This window comes from Sturnira hondurensis, unplaced genomic scaffold (genome assembly GCF_014824575.4).
Source record: "Sturnira hondurensis isolate 20B ecotype Veracruz unplaced genomic scaffold, ASM1482457v3 Scaffold0006413, whole genome shotgun sequence".
NCBI lineage: Eukaryota > Metazoa > Chordata > Mammalia > Chiroptera > Phyllostomidae > Sturnira > Sturnira hondurensis.
The window spans coordinates 48,619,322-48,631,988 of NW_028079044.1; the positions used below are offsets into that span (position 1 = coordinate 48,619,322).

Consider the following 12,667-nt stretch of genomic DNA (forward strand, 5'->3'; position numbering starts at 1 on the left):
TCCATAAAGCCTCCCTGACCAGAGCCCTGGGGCAGGACGGCGTCCATCCCTTCACCCCCAGAAGGGCCCAGAAGAATGGTGCTGGCTCTGTGGGTTTTCCCTCTGCTGGGCTCTGCCTACGTGGTATCAGCTAACATCTTCGGTGAGTCCTCAGCCCAAGCCGTGGAGCGGGAGGAGGAGGGAGCCCTCAGGCCCGAGCTCCCAAATCAGCCAGCCAGGCTTTGCCCCAGGGCCTGTGAACACCCGAGATCTCATTTAATCCCTGGAATGTCCCCCTTGGTGTTGTTTTGCTCTTTTCTTTGCAGAGGAAGGGACTGAGTTGTCTGAGATGACAGCTAGTGTTTGGTGGACAGAAGACGGGAAATTAGATCTCCCTCGTTTGATCCTAACTCCTCGTACCCCACACTGTTAGCTAGTTTTTGACACTGACTTTTTATAAAAATATCCCTAGCTATCTCAAGGTCCAGGTTACTCAGGAGAGGTATTTGAATGGTCAGCAGGTAGGGAAAGAACAAACCTGCCTGTGGACCTGTGTTCAGGTTGGCACAGTCGCTTACTGCATGACTTTGGATGAGTCTGAGCTCCTGCGTCCTCCCTGGCAAAGGCAGCAGATGACGCCAAGCTGGCATGGCTGCTACTTCTGAGCAAGCCCCGCACCTTTCTTGCATTCTCAGTGAAAACAAGACACATGAGACGCACTAATTAATTTGTATTTCTACTCTGTACCAGGCAGCTGCTCTGTGTGCAGGGAGGGATGATAGATTCAGGAACAGCCTCTTTATAAGATGTTCTGACCCAACCCAGACACAGCCTGTGGGGATGGGAGTGGCCGTGCAGGGGTTTGTTCTAAATCTTTCCATTGCCAGCAGGTGGCCAGTAGCAGGTTACTTTCACTGTCCCCACCTCAGTGTCACATGGACAAACACGGCCCCTTTGCCCCCATCCACGGGATGTGTTGAGAATTAAATGAGCTAATGTCATACTTGGAAAAATGTGAATAGTTGCAGAATTGCAAGTGGGAACCCAATGGTGGGTGGTGATGCTAGAAACAAGAGCCCGGAAGAGTGTTTGTGCTTGAGGGACCCTGTCTTTGTTCCTGGAGTCTGGCCACACCCTTCTCTGACGAGTCCCTTGTCTTTTTATAGAATACCAAGTGGACGCCCAGCCCCTTCGTCCCTGCGAACTGCAGAGGGAAAGGGCCTTTCAGAAGCAAGCGGACTATGTCCCCCAGTGCGCCGAAGATGGCAACTTCCAGTAAGGGTTACACTGGGGTCTTGAGAGGCCTCGTAAAAACATCTCATTTCCCCCGCCCCAGAGCTATGCCCTTCCCTCTCCTTCCTGTACTAAAATGTGGCCACTGTCACAAGGAGGGGCACCTCTCTGTGCCCCCTCCAAGTGCCTCCCCTCCCTTCTTACCCTCTTGAGAAGCCAGAGGTGGAGGGAACCGAAGCCACCTGGACTTCAGGCTGGTGGCTGATGGGTCCCCAGTGAGCTCCCCCTGAAAGGACTTTTCTGCTGCCCTGTCACGAACTTGGGTCCCGGACTCTCTCCCTGTGGCGTGGAGTGGCAATCCAAACACCACCACCACCTCGGAATACACAGGAGCCTTTTGTCCGAAATACAATAGATCTTCCCAGGCTCTCCCAGTCACCTTGAACTTGGGGGGCTCCCTCTGTAGGTCTAAGAAAATGTAGAACAGCCCTCCCTGCCCCATTTTACAGGCACCCAAATGCACTTATCAACACTCGCGCATGCGCCCCAGAGGCGAGTGATGCTCCTTGTCCAGCGGGCCGGCTCTGCCCCCTGGGGGTTCTGGGGCAGTGGAAAAGTCAGATGGCTCACCATCACTGGTCTTATTTATGTGGTGTTTCCCTGGTTCTAGCCGCTGAAGCCCTCCCTACTCTCTTTACGTGAAACTCCTCTTAAAATAGCACCTGATCACCCGCTGGCTCAGAGCAGCCATTGCTGCCTTTGGGAGAGTCCAGGCATGTGCTTCCCTGGGTCCCTGTAACCCAGGCCCTGCTCTCTGACCCCCCCATGGGGTGTCCCCATCTCTGGTCCATGAAGGAAGACCCCAACTCTACCACCTGCAGCCTCCACATGGCTGGAGCGTCACACACCAGGACAGGCGTTTGCTACAGGGCTTGCTGATGGATCTGGGGAGCGAATGACCAGGGCTTCGGGAGTTGGCAGGACAGAAAAGAAGTCCTCTCCCTTTCCCAAGTCCTACCCCCTCCGCTCCAACCCCTCCCTAATGTACATGAATTAAAACTTGGGAGACTGGAGGGATAGAGGGAAGGCAACCTGGGCAGTGGCCTCGGGAGCCCCTAGCCCTGTCCACATGCTGTTTCTCCCTCCCTCAGGACTGTCCAGTGTAGGAGTGATGGCCGCTCCTGCTGGTGTGTGGATGCTGATGGCAGGGAGGTACCCGGCAGCAGGCAGCCTGGGCGGCCTGTGGCATGTAAGTGTGAAAGAGGGGGACAGGGCTGTCCCATGGGAAGGGGGGACTTGCTAGGACCACACACATTTGGGAGAGAGCACTGGGCTTGGCACGTGAGTAAGCAAGTGCCCCTCTGGGCTGCTAGCTCTCCCCCTGAGTTAGGCTGGCTGTCCTTCAGCTAAGGCCTGTGTCCTGCAGGACTCCTGTGAAATCCAGTGGGATAGTCAAGTCACCTGTTCAGCAAATAGCTGCTGAGCCCCCCATATGCCAGCGGCTGGGCCTGGTGCCGAGGACACCTCAGCGAGTAGGCATCCAAGGCCTCTGAGCAGGGAGCTGCTGGGTACACACCATGTGTGTTCTCCCCTAAGATCTAGAACTTTCCTGTTAACACAATGGTTATGTGAGTGGTCAAAGGAACACAGTCCCCATTTAGAGTATGGCATAGCTAAGCCTAAAAACAAGGTCCACTTAAGCCGGCCACCTCTGAACAGTGAAATTGAGCCTAGAACCGAGCAAGCCTTCAGTGGGGAAAGGCTGGTTCTGGGTTCTATTTGTCCCGGCCGGGGGTTCCCAGCACTCTGGCTGATGGACGCTGGCCAGTTCACATGCCTGTACTGTGCTATGGCTCCTCGCCTGTAACAGCATCACAGGATTGGCCTCACAGGGTGCATGAGGGTTTAACACACATGAGAAACACCAGGCACATGGTGGCTATTCAACAGGGGCAAGACTGTTAATGTTGCTAACCCTCATGTAGCTGAAGAGGGCAGTTTCAATCCCATAGAGGAGGAGAGTGAGGCACAGAGTGGTGAAGCAACTTCCCCAAGGTTGCACAGTGAGCACATGGGGAAAATCAGACCCAGACAAGCTCTGTTGACAGCCTAGCCTGACTCCGTTCACACCTACCTCTGCAGCAGCGGGGCAGTGGGGTGTCCTGGAGGCTGGTGGGGCAGGATGAAAGCTGCCCTTCCTGGGATAAAGGTGGACGTCCAGTCAGAAAGCTGGCCCTGAGCCTGTCCCCTGCTCACTGAGACTCCACAGCCTGGTGGCAACTCTCCCCTGTGGAAAGGGCCACCTCCTCCATCCAGGGAGGCAGCTGAGCTCTCCTGGGCTGAGACCTGATGCTGCTCCTCATGCCCTTAGGTCTGTCCTTCTGCCAGCTTCAGAAGCAGCAAGTCCTGCTGAGTGGCTACCTCAATGGCACGGCTACCTCCTACCTTCCTCAGTGTCAGGATTCGGGGGCGTACATGCCTGTGCAGTGTGACGTGCAGCGGGAGCAGTGCTGGTGTGTGGACACAGAAGGGATGGAAGTGTATGGCACCCGCCAGCTGGGGAGGCCCACGAGATGTAAGTGTCACTGGGCACCAGCTCCCCGGGGAGGAGGGAGGTGCAGCATTCCCCACTGCAACCACAAGGCAGGGGACCTGGCCCCGAGATCCAAGCCTTGAAGGAAGATCTTAGTACTTGTAACAGTTCCATGGGGTGGGTGAGGAAGACTGTTCCCTGACTGATTCTTAGAAGCATAAGCAGGATTTCGATGATCTTCATCCCTATTTGGGTGTCTATTTGGGTGAGCAGCATGGGTGCATGCCTGCAGACTGCGGAAGCATCTGCACTGGTTCATGGGTACGAGGGGAACGCTTGTCCTTGGAAATGTTTAGGTCCAAGAAGCTGTGAGATAAGAAACCGCCGCCTTCTCCACGGGGTGGGGGACAAGTCGCCACCCCAGTGTTCCCCAGATGGCGGATTCCTGCCTGTCCAGTGCAAGTTCGTCAATACCACGGACATGATGTTTTTCGACCTGGTGAACAGCTACAACAGGTGAGACGAGCCGGCCTCAAGGTGTGCCCGTCACTGGCCTGTCTTAGCTCGCATCCACCTTAGGGCTGGGTGCTGTGACGTGTCACGTATGCGGGCTGGTGGGGAGGGAACTGACAGAGGCCTGACTCTCATGAGCTGAAGGGCAGTGGCATTTTTAACAAAGAAAGCTGGCAACAGCTATTCGAATTACAGACACAGCCACAGGAGCCCCCAGGCCCAGCCAGAATGTGTGGCCATGTGCACGGAGGCATCTACTGCGCCAGTTTTCATGGTAGGGGAAAACTGGAAACAGAGTGACTGAGCCGCCTGAAATAGCCACCATAAATATTTATGGAGCGTTAAACATAATACCAGTGGACTGGGAGAGGGTTCTGCCCCCCGGGATGCTGACATGATATAGGATGCATGGCCCAGACAACAGAATGAGATGTAAATTTTAGGAAACAAGCTGGTGGACCCCCGAATGTGCATCCCCGTATGTGCATCCCCCAGTATATGACCGTGCCAGTGTCTGCCCAGAGCTAGGCGAGCACGAAGAGGGATCAGTAAGCACAGGCTGGGTGTCAGCCCTGGGGAACCAGCAGGGTCAGGGCTGCCGAGGAGAAGGAAATCGGCAGAGAAGGAAAAAAGTCCGTGTTGTAAAAAGCATGGCTATGATCATATCTATGCTTGTTTTTGGTCAACCGTGTGTGTGCATGCACTTAGAAGTAACTTTAAGGATTTAAGTATCAAGGATCAAAGGGGAGGTCCAGGATGGATTTCCGCCCAAGTAATCAGATTAGCCTGGGAATGAGGATGGCTGCTTTCCCACTGTGACAGGCCCTGGCGGGAGGGCGGGGGCGCAAGGAGAAGGGAAGCGACCTGAGCACACCTGCCCTTCCTTATAGGCAGTTTTGCCTCCTGTGACCTCCGTGACCTGAGGTCCACCTTAGTTCAAAAGTATTAAATGCAAAATTCCTGAAATAAACAATTTTAAATCGCGCGACAGTCCAAGTCATGTGACGAAATCTCGCGAGACCTGCTCGGACGCGATCACCCCTTCGCCCAGCGTCTCCGTGTCTCCACACTGCGGGCCTGTCCGTAGTCGCTGGGAGCCGGCTTGGTGATTAGATCCGTGCACTCTCGCGGTGTCGCAGTGCTTGTGTTCTTCCAGTCCCCCTGGTTTTATTTATTAATGGTCAAAAAGCACAAGAATAGTGATGCTGGCAATTTGGATATGCTGTGGAGAAGCAGTAAAGTACTTCCTTTAAGTGAAAAGGTAAGTACAGTCCAGTAAGATATTGAGAGAGACACCATATTCATGTAAGTTTTATTTCAGTATATCATAACTGTAATATTTTCTTAGTCACTGGTGTTAGTCTCTTACTGTGCTTAATTTATAAATTAAACTTCATCATAGGTGTGTATGGGTAGGAAAAACAGTATGTATCAGAAGGGTTTGCCACTCTCCATGGTTTTAGGCATCCATTGGGGTTCTGGGAACGTGTCCCTCAAGGATAAGGGGGACCATGACAAAAGTAAGTAAGACTATTAGGCTGAGAACACTGATGGGAATTCTCTTGGGGAACCCGCACTTTTGGAAACTGGCTTCCAAAACAGCCGGTTTCTTTCCCGTGTGCATGTGTACGAGGGGAGTTCTTAGGGCTGTGAATATCAGCAGTTTCATCTGTTCAACCCCATGTGCAAAACTCGGAATTCCCATTCTAAACAACCAGGTGGGAGGCTGTGTGCGTCCCCCCCAGCACTGAGAAATGGGGCTTGACTGTTCCTTTCGGACGCCCTGCACACCCGCCAGGGCTGGGGGTCCGCTGGGGCCTGTGGCAGTATTAGTCTGTTCTGCTCCATCCATCTGCCTGGTCCCTTTCGGGCTGTGACACTGCTTGGCAAAGGGACCTGGTCACTTGCCTTCTTGGGGCCTCGGCGCCCCCACCTGTAAAGTGCAGACCACCCTCTACTTGTTAGGGCAGGTGAAGATCTGATGAAACCTCTCTAGAAGCCACTGTGACCATTGTAAATCGTTATGTGTCTGTAGGGAATTATTATGCATAATCCAGGTTTAGCAAATGCAGGTTAGATCCCCCCCACCGCCACCCCCAGGCCCAGAAAATGGCCTGTCTGCAATCACATACAAATCTCCAGATAGTCTGATTAACTGGTACTCTTTGATGCTCAATTTAAGTTCAAGTGAGTGCTTCTACAGACAGGGAATTTGACATCCTTCAGCCCATGTTAATACTTAGAAAAATAACTGGATGGATAATTATGGTCTCTAGCATACAGATGAGGAATCTGAAACACGAGAGGTTAAGGAACTCACCCTGAGAAGGGCACTCAGCAGGTGCTAGAGCTGTCTGGTGTCTTTTACAATCCTGCACAACCTCGATTCCTCTGTTTCCCCTGCAGTGCATAGCACAGAACCTTGCACACAGTAGGCCTGCAATTAATTGCTTGTATCCAAACATCAAAGAACTTGGTGGGTGCCAGGTTGAGACGCAATTCACAGCTCCTTCCACAAGAGGGCAGTCGAGTTAAATGCAAAAGTTCAGGACTAAGCATGCATTGTTTAAGGCCAACAAAAAGATTTACTTCTGAAATGGGATCCTTTCCTTTTTTTGTAAGCAAGCATGCCTCAGAGCAGGTTTTGATTTAGGAAGGTCCTGGGAAGGGTCAGGGAGCTGGTTCCTGGAAGCCCAGCCATATTGGGGAGTTTTCTGATAAGCAGACCTGGGCCGTGCCAGGCCCAGGGACTCCACCACGGGACTCCGCCACCCGGCAGCAGGGGCTGTGGTGGAGGCCGCCTGGGAAGTCTACACTCAGCACCTGGGGCTGCCAGATTAAAAAAATGCAGGATGGCCAGTTACATTTGAATTTTGATAAGCAAGGAGTGATTGTGTCCCTCCCCGTGACTGCACCAAGAATCTGAAGCCTGGGGTGGGGGTTGGGAGTCTTAATAATCGTTCTACTTAGATTTAGAAAAGAATGGACTGGGATTGAGAAAAGCCGAGTGGGTGCTGGGAGGTGACTCTGGGCGTGCGGAGGCTACAGGGCTGGTCCAGGTGAGAGGGGGTGACCTGGACTAAGGTGGGTGATGGAGAGGCGAGTGAAATCCACAGCCCTTGGTGAAGGAATAAAGGGGAGCGTGTGGGAGAGGAAGAGTCTGGGATGACTCTGAGGCCTGGTTTCTAGATAGAGGGTAGCCAAGGGGTTTGGAAAGGAGAAGCCTCAGGTTTGATTTTGAAATATTGAATCCGAGGGGGTTCTGGCAGGAAATTCAAATGCAGAAGTGGCGTCAGGCAGTTGACTTTCTTCCAGGGGCCCACAGGGAGGATGGAAGCCTGTGGGCAGCTCATTGGCCAACCTGTTGTGGATGATGATTTACACTTGAACTTGGCCATAGTGTTTGCCTATTTGAAGTAGGTTGTTTTGCCTCTGGAAGAAGGCCGCTGCTAACCCCACTTATTTGGCTGGTGACTTTAAAAAACCCTGCTGTGTTGGGGAATAAGCTTTGCCAGTTCTGACTCTTCCCCCTCTTTCATGGGCCCTCACCCAAACTCTGAAATCAGGGAAATGTATTCTGGCTAAGCAGATGGTAGGTAAGGGTGTTAAGAGCTAGTGCCATTACCAAGGCCTTTGCCATCCAAATTTAAATTCAGTTCACAGGGTTTTTTTTTAAAAAGCAGCCCTTGTCCTTAGTGACTGTGCTCACTCAAACCTCCTTGGTAGCCAGTCTCACCTCCAGTGCCTTGGCAGCCCCTGCTATCCAGATACGTCAGTGAGAAGGGTGAGGGGCATCGTAACCTGAATGTGAGTGACCGAGGGGACAGGTCCTCCTAGACGGGTCATCGGGTGGCCCTCCCATGAGACAACGTGGGGGTCTGTGCACCAGGCACCAGCTCCTGTCGTAAGGAGAGCTGCTCTGGTACAGGAGGGAAGCAAATACATTGCTAATTTATTAATTGATGGTTTGATTTTGGGGGGACCATCTGTGAAGGAGTTGGAGAATCTGACCCGGGGTGGGGGGTGGGGGTGGCTAACAGCTGCCTGCGCCAATGGGCAGGCCTAGAGTGCTGGCTGGCACTGACATTTTACATGCCATGCAGCCTCATCGGTGACTTCTCTGCCTCCAGGCCAGCCACGACCTGAGCTTGAACTCGGGCTGGTCAGACCAGGACTGTAGTGCCAGTGCACCTGGCTTGCGTTCTTTGCTCTCTTCACCACGCACAGAATGGCAAGGAGGGCTTAAAGACGATGGTGCGGAGGGTCTGCCCCAGAGGGTGCGGAGGCCAGCCCGAGGAGGGGGCAGATGGCAGTAGGTGGCCTTACGATGGTCTTCCCAAGAGGATGGGAAGACCCTTCCTCTAGCTGAAGCCGTGGTGCTCTCCAGTATATGAGAAGGGGGCATGCCGACAGGGAGGGCCTAGTGCAGGGCAACTTACAAGGCCAGACACCCAGAGAGAGGTATCTACCCTAGGGCAGTGGGATAAAGATGGCTCTGAGACCCTGCTGACCCCATTGGCCCTGGGACGGGATGTGGAGCTGGGCCTGTGGGTGGAATGAGCAGCCCATGGGATGAGAGTGATTTAAACTTCCCGTGCCTGGTGCTGCAATGGGTTTCAGAACCTCCGGACAGCCAGGTGACCCATCTGTGCCTTTACCCGGCATGTATGTCTTCATCTATTGGGGGCAGGGAAAGCTGGGTGTCAGGCACACAGAGAAGAGCGTCAGCGGAACAGAGGCTGTGGGGCAGGAGCCAGGTGCAGCCCGACACACCCTGGGTAGCACCAGCGGCAGGCCCAGGCGTGTCCTGGAGCCCAAGACCGGAATTTGGGCCCTAGCTCCCACCTCTATTTCAGGATGCCGCGAAAATGGGGATGGAAAAGTACCACTTGCCTTTTAGGAGTGTTCAGTTGAATTAAACAAGTCAATGCATATCAAACATTTTGCAAAGTAGTGGCTGAATAAATGCAAGTAATTCTTATAGTATTAAAAGTACTTGTAGAACTGAATTATCCCAGGTTCCAATTAATGAATGTTTATCATATACCTCCAATCCATGGCCACTTGAGCAAAGTGAGGTTTTAGTCTCTACTAAGCATGACTCACTTACTATAACATTCTTTTGTATTTAACTCACATACACGCAGTAATAGACCAATGATGTGGGAAAAATCCCTAATTCTGTAGTGCTTTCCTAGGCTTTTTTGCATATTCATTTGCATATCATTTGCATTCAAGTTCATGAATGCTTGTTGTGCTGTGTGTTTGGGCTCTGAGCAGGGGTGTCTGCAGGATATGTTGCCTCTCAGCTGGCTCATTTGCATAGTGGTCTCAGCAGCACGTGGGTGTTCAGGCTGTTTTGCATTTGCATCTGTCCTTTGTACGTAATGTTAGGTACACGCCACTTAGGGGATGCACTGTAATTCACTTCTGAGTTTTCCTGTCATTGGACACAGATGTCGCCTCAGGAGTTTGCTAGACTAGATTCCACAGTGCCAGGCGTCTTTGTGTGGGGAGCTGTTGCCTCTCTAACTTACCGTTTGGGGGTGTGTTTCCACGTAGAGGTGGAGACACATGAGGCTTGGGTCTCCCGACCTGGCTCCTCCTCCCCCGAGGAGCTCCCGATGGCCATCAGCAGGTCAGACCTGAGAAGTCAGGTCCACTTCTCCTGAACTTTCGGAAAGGCTGTGTGGCTCTTGCGAGTCATGTCACGCTGACTGTGTGTGCCTTTCAGACCATGGAACTGGGAAATGTCCTGCTGTGGTGGATGGAGTCTGGCTCCTTCTCAAGCTCCTGAACAGTTGTAAAGGGCTCGGAAGTTGTTTGATCTCCTGAATGAGGGCACCTGGAATGTGCCGTGTGGTTGAGAGGCAAACTTGGCCTTGGTCTCTAGTTACATTCTAGTATGGGGACCAGGGAAGGCCATGTTCATCACCTGTTTTCTGCCTGATCCTAGGAGATGTGTGCTTGGGTGTATGTCGGTCAAAGGCCAAGAGTGAGGAAAACAGCTAATTAGTTGAGGGCAGCAGAGCACAGCTTTACTTGCATGGCAGGGCCAGCCTCGCTCTGGCCGGTTAAGACCAACTGAGGAAAGGAAGGCACTTACCACAGGAAGCCTGGGGCGAGGGGCACAAGCTGAAGAATAAGACACTCCTTTTCCCCAGAGAAGATGGTGCCACGTTCATGTATTTCCACGGGGAGAACACGTGAGCAGTTGCCTGTTAGGACATGGTGACCACCAGTCTCCCCTTTCAGGTTTCCAGATGCGTTCGTGACGTTCAGAGCCTTCCGGAGAAGGTTCCCCGAGGTGTCTGGGTACTGCCACTGTGCCGACAGTCAAGGGCGTGAGCTGACTGAGACAGGTGAGCCCAGGCTGAGAGGAGGAGTGGCATGTGCCAGGCCCGAGAGCCTCGGCCTCGTCACCTGCAGGGCAGAGGTGGCAGTGTGGGCCTGCTCCGCAGCCAGGCTGCCGTGAGTGTCCAGGAGGCATGGCTAGCTCGCCTCCTTCCATCTATGGTGCTTTGAATGGGGATCCTCTGGCCCTTGTGGAGCCTTGTTGTGCACAAGGGAGAGGGGTGCCCCCTTCTGGCGGAGGCAGCTCTGAGTTGGCAGGTGGAAGACAGGCTGGATTCTCGAGTTCTCTCTCGTCCATGCTGCTTGCGCTGTGAGCAGCCTGCCGGGTCCTACACGGCAGCCTTGACTCGGGGAACCATGCAAGCCTTGTTCAGACCCAAAGAAGCCTAGTGACTCCGGTGGAGGCCCTGCCCTTCTCGATATCCTTTTGAGTGGCAAGAGAGGACTTCCTTTCGGAGCGAGGCCATGCCTTGAAACCCTTGCTGTCTTCGCTCAGGTGTGGAGCTGTTGCTTGATGAAATTTACGACACCATTTTCACTGGCCTGGACCTCGCTTCCACCTTCGCCGAGACCACCCTGTACCGGATATTGCGGAGACGGTTCCTGGCAGTTCAGCTAGTGCTTTCTGGCAGGTTCCGATGTGAGTAATAAGCCGACAGCACGAGTGTGTGCCCCTGCCAGGAGAAAAGCATTTGGGTTTTAGAGTCGCCACAGGCTCCGTGGGGCTGTTCCAGCCAAGGGGGATGGGGGGTGGTGCAGGGACGTAAGGAAGTGCTCCCAGCAAACAGAAGGCCGGCTGGGAGCAGAGCGGGAGTGATTGACTGACTGCTTTTTGCTGCATGGGTTTCCCCCAGGCCCCACCAAATGTGAAGTGGAGCGGTTTGCAGCCACCAACTTTGGCCACCCCTACGTGCCCGGCTGCCTCCGAAGTGGGGACTATGAGGCTGCGCAGTGCCAGAGGGAGGGGCCGTGCTGGTGCGTGGATGCGCAGGGAAAGGAGCTCGCTGGAACTCGGCGGCAGGAGCAGTGGGAGCAGCCGCCGTCCTGCGGTGGGTCTTCTATCAGGACTCTCAGTCGGGGACCTGGGAACGCTGATACCCCACAGGCTCTTTGAGCTGGTGGTCGTGATGGAAAACGCACTTCTCATCGTTAACTTCTAGCACGTGGCTTGTCCTGTGTCAGACATAGTTTCCTCCTCAGGGAGCTCAGCCAGCGCCCAGGGCCTCGCAGATAGAGAGAGAAAGGAGGGTTAAGTTTGGATGTGCCGCGAGAGAGGTGCAGCCCAGAGCAAGGCGGGTTGATTCTGCCTCCTGGAGTGTAGGGAGAGGGGGTATTCAGGAAGGCTTCGTGGAACAGGTCGTGCTCGATGAGTGTTCTCAAATAAAGATGTTCTCTGGAGGAGGAAAATAAGGATGGGTGAGCTCTCTATAGAGAGCAGGAGGAACAACGTTATTAGGATGTCGACAGTAGACTACACTGATTGGCTAATGGCCACTGGGTCTGTGAGAAGAATAGAGGGAAACCCTGGTGGGGCATCCTCAGGCGGGGGCTCTGAACTTGAACATGGGTAGGGGGAAGGCAAGGCTAAGACATTGAGGTCTTTCATATGAAAGCAAAGGCTTAGAAGCCCCGTCCTGGGGGCAGGTGAGGATGTTGAGGGGGTTTAAGCTGGTGAGCACCACAATGGGTTTTGTGAGTGAGTTCGGCGGGAAGATTCAAAGGAGCATTGAAGGTCAGTGCAATGTCCTGAACTGGGCTCAGGGACCATGTGACCTTCCTGCTGTAATAAGGTGCCACAAAGGGAATGGCTTAGGCCCGAGAAACGTATTTCCTCCATGTCCTGAGGCCTAGAAGTCCAAAATCAAGGTGTCTGCAGGGCCAGGCTCCCTCTGAAGCCTCAAGGGGATGTTCCTTCCTGGCCTCTTCCCAGCTGGTGGTGGCTGCCGACAGCCTTTGACACTCCTTGGCTGTGGCTGCATCCCTCTAAGCTCTGCCTCCGTCATCCGTGTCTGCCTCCGTCATCCGTGTCTGCCTCCGTCATCTGTGTCTGCCTCC

At 53.6% G+C, this 12,667-nt stretch overlaps 1 protein-coding gene across 1 annotated transcript in view; it reads left to right on the plus strand.

Moving 5' to 3' along the window:
• The first annotated feature begins 75 nt into the window (after positions 1-75).
• TG (thyroglobulin) overlaps positions 76-12,667 on the plus strand; it is a 202,785-nt gene continuing 190,193 nt past the window's right edge. Inside the window, exons 1-8 of the mRNA XM_037048581.1 lie at positions 76-142; positions 1,146-1,254; positions 2,364-2,461; positions 3,584-3,787; positions 4,102-4,261; positions 10,514-10,620; positions 11,109-11,252; positions 11,467-11,661. Coding sequence (XP_036904476.1) covers positions 76-142; positions 1,146-1,254; positions 2,364-2,461; positions 3,584-3,787; positions 4,102-4,261; positions 10,514-10,620; positions 11,109-11,252; positions 11,467-11,661 — 1,084 coding nt within the window. The remainder of the gene's footprint in view (positions 143-1,145; positions 1,255-2,363; positions 2,462-3,583; positions 3,788-4,101; positions 4,262-10,513; positions 10,621-11,108; positions 11,253-11,466; positions 11,662-12,667) is intronic.